Source organism: Gallinula chloropus (assembly GCF_964237585.1).
Source record: "Gallinula chloropus genome assembly, chromosome: 2".
Classification (NCBI taxonomy): Eukaryota; Metazoa; Chordata; class Aves; order Gruiformes; family Rallidae; genus Gallinula; species Gallinula chloropus.
In genome coordinates this window covers 75,388,288-75,405,061 of record NC_140086.1, presented here as the reverse complement: position 1 = coordinate 75,405,061, position 16,774 = coordinate 75,388,288, and the positions used below count along the sequence as shown (strand labels likewise).

The following is a 16,774-nucleotide window of genomic DNA, read 5'->3' as shown; positions in this document are numbered from 1 at the left end:
ATGTCTGTCTAAAGCGATGCTTTGAAAGAAGGGTGCACACAATTCAGTGTAATATGTAGAATAGCAGCCCATCTACCCTCAGCTTTACAAGTCAAAGTTGCTATTTATCATCCAAAGCAGTTGCATCTGACAGGATCGTGTGTTTCTATTCAGGTCCGTGTACTAAATTCTGCACTATGTAAGAGGCTAGCTGATCGGGCATACTTCATTCTTCTCCCTCTATCTTTTAGCACAGAATGACCACAGATAGATATTACAGCTGTTAGAAATGCCAACGGCCCTGAGAAAGGCCTCTAGGCAGTAGACATATTAGTGAAGCAGCAATTTATTGTATGTTCTTGCAAGAGTAGGAGTCCGAGCAAAGCAGGCACACCTGTGGTCAGAGTTTGCAGCATTTTTATACCCTATTCCCATCAGAAATCCCTCACTTATTTACCTATGAAGTAGGTGCTGACTTGTGGAAACTAACTTCATAACTCACTAAGAGCAGGTATGTTTATTGCAGCCCTGGGTGCAAGGGGGGTAGTGCCTCCTTACTTGCACACCATTTCAACAAGCAGTTGGATATTTATTACATAGTCATGAATATACATAAGAATTCCAAGAAAAGGTTGGGTTATTCAAAGCAGTTCTGAGAATTCATTATCATAAGTCTCCTCCCTCTGGCGCAGGTGCGCTGTTATCTGGTGATGGTCTTTGGGGGTCTTCTAGAGGAAGGCTCCTAGTCTTCCTTGCAGTGTGCTCTTCAGCTTTGGTCCAGATTGCTGATTTATAGCCCACAAGGGAAGTTTGAACTGGTTTCTCCTTGAATGATTGTCTCACACCTCAGCTCATCTTTGGGGTGTGTCTCCTCTTTGTCTTTGGTATGTATCAGCAGCTCCTGCTAACTTGTTCCTGTCTCCTCCTGTTGCCTCTTCTATGTTATCTTACACACTGTGGATACAGCTGGAGGCTACCTCCTTATTTTGGCTAGACTTTACTTCCAGGCCTTGACATTTGCTGATCTGCACTAGCTTGCACTAACAGTGTTTACCTATTGATTCTCTGAATCAGTACCTCCAAGGTTTACAGGCTCAACTGAGGTGCCTTCTTCACAACAGCACATAATATAATACACATTGCATGCCTGGCATGTTCCTGCTTCCCCTTGGTGAAGAAAATATTCATGAGGTTACTAAGCAAAATGCAGCATCTTTCTAAGTTACTACTGTTCATCTTACATAGCTCTTAACTGTTGCCCCTTTATTAACATATCTTGATTGACAATTGTCCTGTACCTTCCTTTTACTGTAAGAGTTACTTTGAGGTCTCAGTTTCCTATAATACCACTTAAGTCTTTGGTAAATGATCCTTGATGAGGTAGCTTGAGTCTTTTATTCCTCAAGTCAGTATAGAAAAATATTATACTTATTCTACAGTTTGCAAAAGCAACATTCCTCAGCTTTTTCTACACAGGGAATAACAGCGTTCATGATTCTCACACTCAGCAGCATTTCCGAGACTGCCTATCAGGTACTTGCCTGAGGTAATAAAATCATACTACTGTTGTGGCCAGAATTGTCCAATTGGTCCTGGACTAAAAACATAAATTCCATTTTAAGGGTCTCTTCTAGCTGTCATGTGGTAATAACTTTCGGTATATACTGACTAGGGGTTACAATGTGGATTGCTGCCTTTAAAGTCAAAGGTTTTGTGTACCCATTTTTGCAGCTGTCCAGATTCCTTCCACTTTAATTAAAGTTAGGTATAAATAATGTTCTCTGTTTCCAGTGTTATTCTTTTAATCTCCTCCTTTTTGCTTTTTCCTCTTTATTTTGCAGCATGGAAGAATGTGAAGCTCTCTGCACTCGACTTGCAATTATGGTCAATGGAAGTTTCAAGTGTCTTGGTTCTCCCCAGCACATTAAAAACAGGTATTATATGTCAATATCAAACCTTCTGAAGCTACATTCAATCTAAGAGTTTACTAGCCACTTTAACATTGCCAAGGCATAAAAACTTAAGACTGCTAAGCACATCTTTCTTTTCCTGCCATCGCAGAAGTTCAAAAAGAGCCAATTAGGATATCTAAGCTAGCTAAATTGACATATGGCATTGCTAAAATGCTTTGTAGTCTGCACTGGTAATTGGACGAGACAGATCTGTATCTAAAATGAAGCATTTCTGCACTCAACCTGAGAAATACGTTGTGAGAATTCAACATGTTGAAATGAAATACACTTTGGGTCCTCCTGAGGATTTCTTGTAACAGGAAGGAGCACTTTTAACAGGTCAGTAGCCAGTAAGACAAAGTATTTTGAACCATCTATGCCTCCTGCTGAATTCACTGGCAATTGCAGGTATTTATGCTACGTTTTCTGCATCCTTTTCCTGTGTACATGAGGTTCTCTTCTACTCATGTTCTGCTCATGAATTAATTCAATATCTGTTAATGATGATGTTTATTTAAAGGACAGGCTCAAACCACCACAAAGGAAACGGGGTCGGATGCTGAAAGTTGCTGCAACTCATAGTTAGAACATTTACATTCAGTAATAAGTAGAATTTTTATGACACCCAGACAGTCAGCTGTGTACAATGATACAGCTTATTTACAGGCAGCAAAGCTACTCTGCGTTGTACTAGCTCAGCATTTACCTCTAAGTGCAGATACATTTGACAATGTAAACAAGCTCTACAGAAATGTTTCAGAATTGCTGTCTGCTATGGTTACAGGACAGAAGTCTGTGTCTCAGGTAACATCGTGTCGCTTGAGGGCACTTTTGGCTTTCTGGCCTACCCTTTGGGTAGAACTGTAGACCCTTCCTTCATAGCTGCATTAGCATGACAGGCCTACTTCACATTTACGTCAATAAGCTCTCTACTTCTAAGGTTTTTTTCATCACAAGGCAGACTTTCAGCTAGAAACCTTACAAACTGAATGGTGGAAAAAAACAACAATTAAAAAAGCCTGATAATTCTGTGCGATTACAGCCTGCCTTTCATGTTTAGGTGCCTTTTAGAGAGTAGTTGCCTCAAAATTTGGAGGCATGAGAATTCAATCCCTCGTTGGCAGAAGTTTCTGCTTCTTTTGTCTCTAGCTCTTTGTCTTTGCCATCCCGTCCCTAATTGCCACATTTAACAGCTTCAAGTGGCCTGTTGTCTCACTAGCTGGAATACTTTAGCAGGAGTGCAAGCACCCTTTATTGCTTTTGTAGTAAGACAGACAGTTGTCTGTAGCGGACAACGCAGACCTTGGGCAGGTGAAACTGCTGTTTGAAAAGGAAGAATTGTATAATTTAGGTACTTCAGTTGAGTGTATAAAGTTACTTCCCCTTTTTGTTTCATATCCTCTGGAGTGAGTGCATATCTCTGTCTTCTCAGCTTTACCTTGAGAGGGCAAAATCAGGCATTCCACAAAGGCGAGCTTCACCTGTATCTTCTCAGTGACTCTCATTGTTTTGCCACTCTTGATGTTTCCTTTAGCAGCATCTTTTCATCCACCTTCTTAGGAAGCAAGACATCGTAAACATACTCATAAGTATGCACCATATTCATATAAATAGGACAGTTATTTCTCAACTTGCTGCACTGTCTCCGTAGATATATGTCATTCAGATCACAATAAGCAAATAAATGCAGAAAAAGAAACTATGTGACATACTGGAAGTATCTTCAAATTAATTTTGAGGATATCAAGACATTCACAGATCGGCCATTCTATAATCAAGGCTGTATGAGAACCTCTTTGAAATTCCCAAAGCAAAGTCATGATAAGAATGCTTGGCAGTAACATTCATAGTAATTATTTATTTGAAATAATTGCAATTTTTAAAAGGCTCACCTTCTCAATGTTAAGAATATTTCATTATATCAGCAGGTTTGTATTCCTTGTATTGCCACAAGAGTTATTTAATGTATGTCAGTGACATTCGTGTGGGATAATGTGTGCACTGGGTACCAATACTGCTGAGGCTTTCCATAGAGACTGGGCAGCTGAAGCTGCATTAAGATTTTTCGTTTAAGGTGGGACTAAAATCCCTTTAACTCCTAGCTTATTGATTGATTTATTCTCAAATTTTCCCACACTTATTGTTCAGGAATATATGGATTTTTTTTCTAAAACTTTAAAACCTTTCATTAGGGAAAAAATAGTCACTAGCTTTTTCAAAGGATTGAGATAAAGTCATGCATTTGTCTGAATTTGCTCTGACTGTCTAATTCATTTTCCTGGATTCCGGGAGCAAAGCCACTGTTGAGAACACAGTCTTAAAACCTCATATACACACAGCTGTTAAAGCTTTTTGCCTTTTTAAAGAAAAATAAAAATTAAAAATTAAACGTACAGTAAAGATACTTCCATGCTTGCTTTATAAAACATTTGACACGTGCCGGGGAGAAGCCTGACTGTCCCTGTCCTCCTATTATTTTGTTGCTTACTTTAGCTTCCAAACTTCCACCCAGACAGAACTTCTAAATGAGGTTTACTGCGCCAAACCACTTCAGACCTAATAAGTAAAGAAACCCAATATCTTTGTGTAATTCATGTTTCGAACTTGTTTGAAGACAATTTTCTGATATGGTACCCTATACCTTTTGGAGGACTTCTGCGTCTACACGGGATGAGAAAGGAGAAGACAAGCAGGATTCTTTCACTTATTACTTCAAAGAAAACCTTTGAGATAATTAAGGTTTAAATTATTTTAATATTTTCTCTTTTTTTTTCCACTCTCTCAACCTTTGAACATAAAAAAAAATCCAGGGATTGCAAGAATATTGAGTTACTCCTCATGACCCATTTTCTTTTCCTCCCCATGATTTAGTAGTCCTGTCATTCTCACTGCCATAGAGATCAAAACGTTATTAATTCTAAAGTGATAGATGGCAAGGATTTCTGAATTTACTCTTAAGAAACACCTACTGGTACAAGAACACTTTCCTTAACAGCCGCTTCCATCGGTATAGTCACAAGTCAGCTCTACTTTTCAGTGTTTTCCCGCAATTAGCACTGTCTATTGTATTTGTCCCTGGCACCATCTCACAGTCAAACCCCCATCTCCTAACGTTTTGTTTAACAAAAGTGTTCCATGAAGCAGTGTTAAAGTGGAGAAAAGCAGGTGCAAAACTGATTTTGCCGCATCTGATTTAATCTAAATTACTTACATCATAAAAAATTTCTAATGTGTGCTATGTGTGTGAGTTATGCTAGCCATATACATATTTATATTAACATGCAAGAATGGTACTAAAATAAATTAACGGGGACCATAGTTATAGATTATCATGTTTTTTCTTTAGATTTCCCTGTGGTTTTGTTTCATTGGCTCCTGATATCCTTTATTCTGTCTTCAATTTGTTTCTACAAGTCTAATTGAACAAATATTTAAAAATCAAGTACAAGTGACCTGATGTAGCTTTGAAGATTGGAAGATGGAAAGAAATCTAAACAATGTACAAATACATAAATGAAAGAAACATTCCATACAGCTTTTATTTATGACAGCATGAGCTCTGTATTGTAAGAAGTAGCAGTAGGAGCACATTTTGATATGCGAGTTTTTCCCCCTCTTTTAAATGTAGTCACTTTCACCAAAATGACCTTTTTTCTTTCCTTCCTGGTGATTTTCTCTGTTTTGATGGAAATCCTCAGAATTATTTGTTTTTCCTTTAGTATCTTACAGCCTGTGAAATCTTGATAATGATCACCTTTTTGATGGATGCGTGATGAAGGCTTAATGGGTCTTCCTTGGGGGCCTGTTAAATTTGCTGTTTTGCTGTGGTGGGAAGTTTCATGGATTCAGCTTTCTCTCTCACTACACTTTCAGCCCTTGGCAGATGTGAAAGACCACAGTCTTGGACTGAATACAGCTTTGTCAGATGGCAGTACAAAATTCTCCTATGAAGGGTATGGGTGAGCTCCAGGAAGATGCTAATGTGAAACATAAAAGCTTCATAGGGGTATAAAAAGTGAAGCTGCTTCTTGTGTGAGAGACTTGAATCATTTATCCAGCTCTTGTGCATTCCTGTTACAAAATGCTCATCCAAAAATGTCTTCCCACTACAAATATAAGTGTTTGGGTCCTAACTGTTGAGCCATGACTGTATTCATCTATGTTTAAACAGCTTTAAAGTACCCTGAAATGATTCTCAGTAGGTTAACAAGTGTTGGACTTCTTCAGAAAGGCCTTTTGTTGCAGGTGGCAAATTTCTGAATAATGCCAAGAAAGGTGTTAGCTGGAAAGAGCAATCTGGAGGACAGTTTAAAAAAAGTTAGCATCTTTGTTCTGGATGTAGTTTGTATGAGATGGATGTGTTAGCAGTTATGCCCGTTAAAACCTGATTTCAGAGGCTCCTGCCAACTGAGTCAATTACTCTAAATTGTGAATGGATTTAATTTAAATGCTCTCTCCAGTATTCTCCATTATACTTTATGTTTTTTTGAAAATTCACAGAAGCATTTCCATGTTAGATACAGCTGGCCAATCCTCTGGGAACAACATTTTGAATACTATCCTTCATTCTAGGGCCATCTGGACAGACTTCTCATATCTGAAAAACCAGTACCAATTTTTCAAGTGCTGGACAAACATCAAGTCTTTGCTCAAATTTTATCAGCAAGCCATCTGATTAAATTACCCGACAATTAATCCATTTGTTATAGCAGAGTTAGAATGGAAAATGTGTTGGCAAGCTATTTATGTTTTGGGGTTTTTTTGTTGTTGGGTTTTTTTGTTTTGTTTTGTTTTGTTTTTTGTTTTAAAGAGGCTGATTGAGAATATTTTATTGCATTTCTCAAACTCACACGTATAGATTTCTTAAATGGAAAACTGAGGATTAAGTTTAAAGATCTCATCAATATTTCAGCTTTCACTGGAAAAAGTGTTACCGTACTAACATATACCAGCAGTAAGTTTCTTACATGCCATAAAATATAGAAGTTAATATAATTTTCATTGCTGTTGACTAGAAAGCAAATTCCTTTTGTACATGAAAAATGCATTAAAGCAGTAGATGTGTGTTTATGTAACATAGCTATTAGTTTATCTTCCCAGAGGAAGGTTTGAAGAAAAGAGTTCTTACAACTTTAAGTTGACACAGATTGAGACTTAAGGAATAAGCCGTATCTTTGCACTCTCATAAAAGTTTGTGCATCATTAATTCAGCCCTACTGTGTGTGCATTACAATGCATTTTTTTAATCATCTTATACTATGTTTTCCACAGAACACTGCAGTATAGGTGACTACCTGTTCATTCAATGAGCAGCAACTAATTAAAATTTCGTATTTATTCTCTTCTTTCCTTAGTATGTGATCAGTGTACTGCTTTTACTAGACATTTTTCAAACCTGTGTCTAAATACAGTATTACCAGCATTCACTGGAGCAGGGCTTCATAAATATCAACATCTACATTTTCCACAATACTTCTGGGAAATGGGATTTGAAATAATTATTCCCGTTTTATAGAGGAGGAACTGAAGCATGATGCTAATTTAAAAGGGTTTGGGTCGTCAATCTGAGCAGGTTATGGCTAAATATTTTCCATTTGCTTCACACTGCATTCTGAGTACAACACCTGCTAACTGTAGCTGTGGGTGTTACTTACCTCGAGTACCACGAAGCCCTAGGACTCAAGGTGGGTCCTTAACAAGAGAGGGAAGCAGTAGTGAAAAGTGTGGTCTGAGTAACCACAGATCACACGTGTGCTGGAGTGGAAGTACAGGATTTGGTTCCCCAGGGCCATACCAGAGTCATGAGGCAATTTCTTTCCTTTTCTCAGCAATCTGCTGTCTTGTTTGCAACATTTTCTAGATTTTGCAGTAAATAAAGCCATTTGTCTGAGTCGGTACCTCAAGCATATCTTATCAGGCATTCATGATAGGGTTTTCTTGGAGAGTTGCTATGTGATGATGTACCTAAAGCTTATTACATAATGCAAATACACCAGTGGTTTAAAATTGAATTTCACAGCTGGCATCCATTCTAGCATTTTTGAACTTGAGAATTTGACCTCAAAGTGTTGATAAGTTCCATTTAATAGAAATTTTAGTGTGCAATATCCTATCTTTTTAAAAACCCCTCTCACTAAAAAAACCCAAACCCACACCAGAAAACAGTGGTAGCAACACAATGATAATGTTACTTCCTACTGCTTTTTTCACAGTTGAAGTCCAGAAGGTACTTTGAGGAAGCAGTTTTGGTGTTTTTGTAGGCTGTGCCATAAGCCTTGCTCAGAATTACAGTGCTGCTTTCCGTTTTCTCTGCAAATGTAATATATAAATAATACACAAGTAACAGATCTCTCACACTCTCCTGTATGTACAGACATACAGGCTCGTACACAGACAGATTTTATATGTGTGTACGTACAAACTCTTAAGATTTTCTGAGTGTTTTACCACATACTCCTAAGCAATCACTCCCTAAGCGCTTAAATGCCTACACTCGGCGAGCAAGGCAAAGCTGTGCCCTGCATTGCTCACAACCAGAGGCTGTCATGCTTGTGGCAATGATATTGTTGAATACAGAAATTAACATTAGATGGCTTGATATGAAAGCCTGGCATGCATGTGAGCAAATAGTGCTTGTACAATATACTTGAAGAAGTGTTATTTGTTTTAATAACTATTTTTATGTTCCTATTGCTACCCTGGAAAAAATCATAACCAATTTAAAATGATGAAAAAATAATCTATGAAGAGTCTGGAAGACAGATTTTATAATTCATTTGTTCTGTCTCCTTGGTTTTTTTGCATCTAATCAAGTTTATCTGTTCAGCAACACTGAGTTTGTTCTGAGTAATTGCAGAAAGAACCCACACTTTGTGAGTGATAGACTATTTGGATTTGATTTTTTTATTGAAAAAAATAATTTCAATTTTAATAACTTTTTGTCTTCCAAGATATTGTCTTTACCTGCCACTCAATGGATGACATAATTAAATGTAATTGTGTCATTTATGACTATCTTTAGCTGTGATATATTTATTTTAATAATTTCAATTTTTCTTTCTTTTTTTTTTCAATGCTTTTCAAAGACTTTTGTTTTCAATGTTATTGAAGTTTTGTTCTCTTTGTAAATTGCTCCTGTGTCGAGGGCTCCAAGAGGAATGACCTGAATCTATCCCGTGCGCTTCAGCAGTTGTTCTGGAATAACTAAATTAACTTGTCTAGATGAGGCCTGTTCACGTAGGGAAAGTAGGACCATATCTGTCTGCAAATGAATGCGAACCAAAGCAGAAGGGCGAACAGCACAGCAAGAAATTATTCCCCCTCTTTGATTTATGGCATATAATGTAAAAGATGCAGTTCCTTGCAGACATTAAGTGCCAATGTTCTGTTTATTTTTTTAAATTTTGTTATCCACTAATGTCATTTTGAAGTAATCTTTTGATCAGTCAGACCAGCTTACACATAAAGTATGCGCATTATATTTCCACCAGTAAACTTTCTGGGAGCTGTAATTTTTTGATGTGTGTGTATATATATATATATATATGTATGTATGTATCTCACAATATTATCCAGGAAATGTAATCTTTGATTAGTGGAAAAAAAGCATAGGGATGATTAGCTACTTTTCTTATTCAATCAGGGTTTAGGAAATAGGTCTATGTTCTAGATTTCCTGAGGTTACAGCCAGCAGTTTTGACTGTTGGAGAGAAAAGATGGCAAATGGGCCTTGGGAAGAGTATGATTCGATGAACTGGTAGTTCTTGACCCTGCTGTACATTAAGACAATGGTTTCTAGGGATGTTTTTCTTCATTTGTGGACAAGCAAACTCCTGAGAGCTTGAAATGAAAATACAGTTGTTGGGATTTTTTTAAAGCAAATAGATAGTGCTGATAATGGACTTTCTTTTTCACCCTTCACAGAAAACAGGATTTCATGGGTCAAACTCAGAAAAGCTCTCAGTGCCTTTAGGGACCTCTTGTGACCAGCCAACTGTAGGCTCAGCTGTGTTGCCACAAGGCATTGTCTTTCCTCAGCAACTCCTCTTCTTGTTCCCATTCAAATCTCTGAACCAGGGGTGGGCAGAAGTGAACACTGAAAAATTAGCATTGCTTGATCTGCCCCAGTATCCTCTTTGTGATGTTTTTATTGAATCATTCATGAGGTCAGATTAAAGACCCATCCAGCACAGTATCCTCTCTGACAGTGGCCAGGAGAGAAAAGTACAGGAACAAGATAAGCACGTGAAGATGCTTTTCCACATTAGTCAATTGTCTTTCAGCAATTTATTGCTTAGAGGCATCCTAATCCAGAGGTGGTTTTAGTGGATTTTCTTTCTTTCCTCCATGAATTTCCCAAATCATTTATTCAAGTCGTGTCAAGTTCTGGCATCCTGCACATCCTGTGCCAATGAATTGTACAAGTTGCCTATGTGCTGTAGGGAAAATTACTTCCTCTTACTGATTTTTGCATCACCTGGCCTGTAATTCAATTTGATGTCACCTCTTCTTGCAAGAGGAGCAGAGAGTGAAGAATCATTCCTTAGGGCAGTCACGATTCTGTAAAAACACCTCTCTACTACCTAGTCTTCTTTCTTCTATGATGAAACGTTTTAGCCTATTTAGTGATTCCTGATGTGGAAATTGTTCCACTCTTTGTTGCTGTTTTATAGTCCTTTTGTTCCCTTGTTACTTGAGCTGCTCAGCTACCACTTGGATGTGTTTTGTAGACCTTGCTAAACTCATGCTTCTGCAGTTGATGCTGTTGTTAATGCTCAAGTTAATTGGTTTACAATAGGTCTGGGAATTTATATTTTGGTTTCAATCTTGTGGTGGTATTTTAGTATGTAAAGTGCTCACAGATAATACTCCCCGAACAGTGATTGGGGGAAAGTCAAGCCTAAACAGCTAGTTTAACTGAGGGAGAAGAGGAAGGATAGAGAGGAAAAATATTTATTTTTTTGGTCAGAATGTGTGTTTTTCTGTGTGTGTTCACAAAAATGCAGGTGTTGTTAAAGTAATGTGGTAGAGATTAGCAGTGGAAAATACGTTTGTTGAATAGCTTTGGAGAGATGGTGATTCTTTTGCAGCAGATGGCTGCTGAACAGGTGTGCTGGCTCAACTTATGCCGTTTTAATGATAATGTTTCCCTCCTTAAGTCTTGAACTATCAGGTGCTAAAGGTTTCATCCTAACAGCGCTAATCACACCAGATTGTGCTTTTGTCTGTAACTCCACTTTAGGCTTCTGAAGAATTAATTATTTTGTCTGAATTAGGGAGGAAAACAGGGTGGAAAAAAAAATGGTCAACTCAATTTCCATCGCCTCAGTTCACGACTGAGAGCAGCTTGCTGATTATAGCAAGGGGAAATGTTTATTGCTTATTGCCTTTCTCTGTATCGGGACCTCTTGCACTAAAATGAATTATAAAATCAAGGTATTGAAGCACCATAATCTGACTAACCAAAAGAAAAAAATCTTTTAGAGCTTGGTATCTGCACCATGCTGGTATTTATGCCATTTGCAGTTTAGAATTAAACCAAAGTTGCACAGAGTTCTCTGTCTTTGCTGGGCAGAATTTTGATTCATTTTCTTTGGAAACTTGGTTGCCTACAATGTCATTTTATGCTACTGTTGAACGTCTCCATAAACCAGCGTTTTTCAAACTGTAATTCAACAGTGGGTGTGTAGAGATGCCAGAAAACTAACCAGAATCAATGATCTCTTGTAAAATGTTGCCTCAGGATGCCTGTCAACTAAATTGAACACCCTTGTTAACTATATCTGTCTTTGTAACATCTTTTTTTATTGTCACATGCATTTTTTTTCAGGGATGATGCTATGCATTTAAAACATTTAATTAGAGATCTACTGTGTGTTGGTAAATTATTGCAAAGCAAACCAGTCAGCCACTGCATTGGATTCCACCTTATTCTGGATTTCTGTATTGTAATAGCACTGTTCATCCTTCAGGTTGCACTGCCCACTGAATATTTGGTACCTGCAGCATGGACCAGATAGGATTTAATTTGTTTAATGTCTGTCAGGAACAAGAAACAGGGCACTGAATCAGAAATGTTTCCTTTTACTCTGTTGCAAGCAGTTCAGCTGTTGCATTTGACAGCAACAAAAACCCACCCAAACCCTTACACTAATTTATTTGTAATGGGGCTTTTTATACAGTGCAGCTTTTTATGCAGAAGCTGCCACTGTCATACCTAAGGTGTAGCAACTATGGTTTTATTCTACACAAAGAAGTACGATTCTTGTCTGAGAGGATCCTTGGAAATTACATTTTGGATTCATGTGAAATTCTTGATAGAATAAAGTCAGCAGTCTAGAAATTTTCATTGTGGAAACTTGCTCTGCTCTGAAATCAATGAAGACTTGATTTCTTTACACCAGGAAATGTTCTGATACAACATAAAAGTGAAAGCCCTTACATTCCTATACATGTAATATAGATGAAGAACACGTGGTACTTCACGTGAAGTGTATTGCTGGGAGTCACACAGACAGTGGTTAAACTGGACATATATTTCAGAATAGTTATTTCTATTTTTTTTTTGGTGTTACATTTTGATTGATGTTCTGCAGGCTTTTTTCTTTCCTACATTGGAAAAGAGCATCATCATAGAATGTGCTGTGATAGATATATTTTTGATCACATGAGAATGTGCTCCACACCTGTCAGATCAAATTAAGCCAGCTGCTACCCTGAATCACAGGTTGTGCATGGAGAGGAGGGTATTGAGGCAAGGGAGTAATACAGAGGATAGCCACTAGAAACCAAAAACTAGAGCAAAGGATTTAGCAATGAGTAATTGTGAAGCTGGAGAGTGACAAGAGTAATGCTGGAGTGAAGGATGTGGGAGTGGTGGTAAGTGGGAAGATGGATGTATTTTCATGTTTCTGGGGGTCCATGGGCATTGCAGACCAAGCTCCCTGTCCCTCTACCAGCTCTGCATTTCCATTCCTCCATGGCAGCAGGAAACAACAGTGGCAGAAGGCAGCTCTTCTGACTTGTTTCCCTAGCAATTAACCAAGAAGGTCAACCCAAACGGAGGAGGCATAGCTGCAAAGGAGGGCTGGGAGGTAAGAGATGCAGCAGCAGGAGCCCTGTGTCACCCCACTGCCCGCTGAGATCTGCCCTTGCCCCTTGTTCTGGGAACTGGTGCCACGTAACTTCCATTGCTTAAGCAATGTGCATAAGAATACGGTTGCCATTTCAGTTTATGGGTGTACTGCAACTTCCTCAACTAGATACTAGCAGTAAGTGTATCTAATAAAAAAATAATGTGTTGGTTAGATTGCCTATACTTAACTTTTATTACATGTATATTGAGAAGTTCATTTCCTGTATTATTCTGAGACAGATTGTGTGGACAGAGAGCTAAAGAAAATTCGTTAACTTTGCCATGTCCCTAAATACTCCTATACTTGCCTATAAAACACAGTTGTACTCACATTGCTGAAATATGCATATGAACATGCAGCTTTATTAAAAATTTGAAAAATAGTACTACATGCCCATTTCTCTCATTAGGAAAGGTACACAGGGTTTTTTTTTCTTCTGTATTTGTGATTGGTAAACTTCAGCATTTTTTGCTAACCATTCACAGCAATATAGCAGTTAAAGCATAGTTTAGTTAACATAAATTTAGGTACACTGGATAGTGAAATATCCTGTAATAGTTAAAACCATAGCATAACACATGACTTTTTTCTTATTGTTATAATTGATTTAACAACTCTTTCATTGGAATTCATTTGTTCAATAGTAAAATTCACAGAGGGCATACACTATGTTATTTGACATAATCATAAGAAAATCAGTTGAAGGAAACAGTCTTCCTGTCTTCATAGTGTAGACAGGTGGGTTTATGTTTCTGTGTATCGTTCTCAGGTTTGGAGATGGCTATTCAGTCAAAGTTTGGCTTAGTAAAGAGATAAGATACCGAAGAATGATTTTGGACTGTCTACAACTGCATTTTCCTGGAACACAGTTTAAGGTATGGTTAAAACTCTTCATCATACTATTTGTTCTATGGCAAGATTAAGCATATGCTGGTGAGTGCTATATATACACATTTGATTATATTGATCTCTTAGGAAAAAGTATGTCTGAGCATCCCTTTTATTTTCCTATTAAGCAATTCTTAAAAATCTGACTTGTCATATTGATTAAGTCAACATCAAAAGGCCATGTAGGCAATGTAAGTAATCAGGCCCTTTCTCTGAGTGAAAATTTCCTTTTTCTTTTTGAACTCTCCTTTCTGTTCACTTGAAGTGCAGTGTAGTCACTGAGACTGTTCACTCTGATTGCTGCCCGATAAGGTCCAGAGGTGATAAATCTCAGTGTTCACTTAGCCTTTTCCTGTTGTTACAACACTGTAACAGCACTAGCACTGGTCTGTTGGATTAAAATGCTGTAGCATAAAATTGTCTTAAATGTATATATTGTTTACAAGATTAACAAAATGTCATCTCAGAACTCACACAAAATACGTGCTTTGAGCATGAACATTTCTTTGTGTGCAGACATAATGTATTCTTATGTAAAAGCTCATATTTTCCATGTTAATCTGCTATGAGAGCCTATTGAAGCTAGACTGTTTATAAGCAAATGTAACTTCATAATAATGTACATTCACTTCTACCTGCTTTTACCATTTTTGTTTCATTTAAGGGACAGCATCTTAACCTGCTCGAGTATCACATACCACGAAGTCAGGGATGCTTAGCAGAGCTCTTCAGAGTCCTAGAGAATCACAAAGCTTTTCTCCAAATCAAACACTACTCCATTAGCCAAACTACATTAGAGCAGGTATTTTTTCTTCTTCTTCCCCTCCCTCCCCCCATTTTTCTTTTTTTTTTTTTTCCATGCTGTGTATTGTAATTAGTGATGTAGTAGAATACAATATATTTTTCTGCATTACCTAAATGTATGTGATAAACCATCAGTTCTGGGTGATCTCAGGTCTAGGCAATAATTTCATGAACCCTCCTGCTTTTACATTGGAGGTGAGCACAGTAAAAACATTGCAGTAAGTCACATACGTCTACTGTGCACAGACAGTATCAGTGCTTAGGTGCATCTGTATCTTTGTAGGATGAGAAGGTGGGACTGTGAACTGCCACCTCCACAGTCCGAAGTTTGGGATCTTACCAATGTGCTTGAAAAGGCTGAACTGGTGTCTGGTAAATGACAGTAAACCTTGGACTCCCAGGAGATTTTACGTAGGGCTTTCTTTTGCAGTATCACACTGCATATTAGAGAACAGTGGAAATGCACAAGCAGATGGAAGAGATCCCACAATTTGGGCAAAAGGAAGAACAGACTGATGGCAAGGATGGGGTTTCTGGGTGGTTATGATAAGTTACAGCATCTTCACATTCAACTTATTGTTAGGTATTCTGCAAACTGAGAGAGTTGCATCTAGTCAAAATATTAATTTTCGATGATAGATGATGTGAGCTTACATTTTCCCATGTGCAAATCATTAATGAATATTCTGATACTTACTGATCTATGAACTGCTTGTAAATGACCTGTTTACCGAATGTCTGCATATCAGGTAATTTCAGCCTGTTGATTGTTCAGGCATTGTTTACTCAAGCTACTTCTCCATTATTCATGGTGATTCATCACCTCAGTCACCTACCATTGTTTTCTCTCCCAGACTAACTGAGAGTCAGTTTTAAACAGGAAAATAGTTCTCTCGAATAACAAGCACCCTTATGCATCCTAATTTGTTTGCATATGAATATGATCATTTGAATCAAGACTAGGCACCTTTCCCCCTACATTCCTTGCTGTCAAAGAGTTGTGTTATTAAAAGGCAAACAAGCCTTTCTGCAGTAAGATCTGGGTGATTATTTATTTATTCTTTTTTAAAGTAAAAACTAAGGAGCCACATTGCTTGTTGAATCACCAGTCTACAAAGTTCAGAAGTATACTTTTCACCTTGAAATATCTGGACCTACATCTGTGATGGTTGTTAATAGAAGCATCAGGCTCAATTTCATTATGTGTGTCATTTCAAAGCAAAGTAAAACAATTGTTACCCTCTAACTTGTGCAACAGCAAAATGTAATTTTCTTACATAAGTTAGTAACTGATTTTACCATTGTTTTTATAACAAATCAACCACTGTGTTAACTGGAGAGGCGAAGAGGGGTTATTTCCCAAGTCTAGAAGGGTTCTCACAAAATAAACTAGTATTTTTTGTGTCACAAAATCGTAGGAAAGCAACTGAAAAATATCATCAGTTACATCTCCAGATGTAACTCTCAGTTCAATTACTGGTATTTTTGAAAGTCCTACTTTCTTTTTTTTCTTTTTTTTTTCTTTTTTCCCACATCTTAGGTATTCATTAATTTTGCTACACAACAGCAAGGTGTCTCACATTCTTCACAAGAATCTCCCGTTGTTCATCACGATCGCCTGCCAGTCTAGGCTCGGAATAGGATACAGCCTCAGCAGCATCTATGTGTGTGTACGTTTGTGTATGTATACGTGCATTTTACATGCAATAACTTTCCAGCTCTTAACAGTTTGTTAAACAGTAGAAGCAGAGATGAGTTTGTTGGCCATAAAGAATGCTACCAGTTCTCAGTAAACCAAGAAAATGCTTACATGCAGACCAAAACCTGCCAAAAAGCAATGCTTTTTAATTAACGGAAATTTTATAATACAAGTGGCTTAATTACTGTAGCTTTATGTAAAAAATAAAAATCAAAAAAGGGAAAAAAGGCTGATCTGAAATGTAGTGTACAGTAGTTGTGGCTCTACATTTAAGTACAGTAATCTCTTGGATGGGCACTTAATATCTAATTTTTGCA

General features: G+C 37.6%; 1 protein-coding gene across 1 annotated transcript in view; it reads left to right on the top strand.

Annotated features, from left to right (window-relative positions):
- The window catches only part of ABCA13 (ATP binding cassette subfamily A member 13), a gene marked incomplete at both ends in the record, with an annotated part of 110,587 nt that extends 94,199 nt beyond the window's left edge, over window positions 1-16,388 (top strand). The window contains 4 exons of the mRNA XM_084260630.1: window positions 1,821-1,913; window positions 13,836-13,941; window positions 14,619-14,756; window positions 16,299-16,388. Coding sequence (XP_084116756.1) covers window positions 1,821-1,913; window positions 13,836-13,941; window positions 14,619-14,756; window positions 16,299-16,388 — 427 coding nt within the window. The remainder of the gene's footprint in view (window positions 1-1,820; window positions 1,914-13,835; window positions 13,942-14,618; window positions 14,757-16,298) is intronic.
- Window positions 16,389-16,774: the final 386 nt, after the last annotated feature.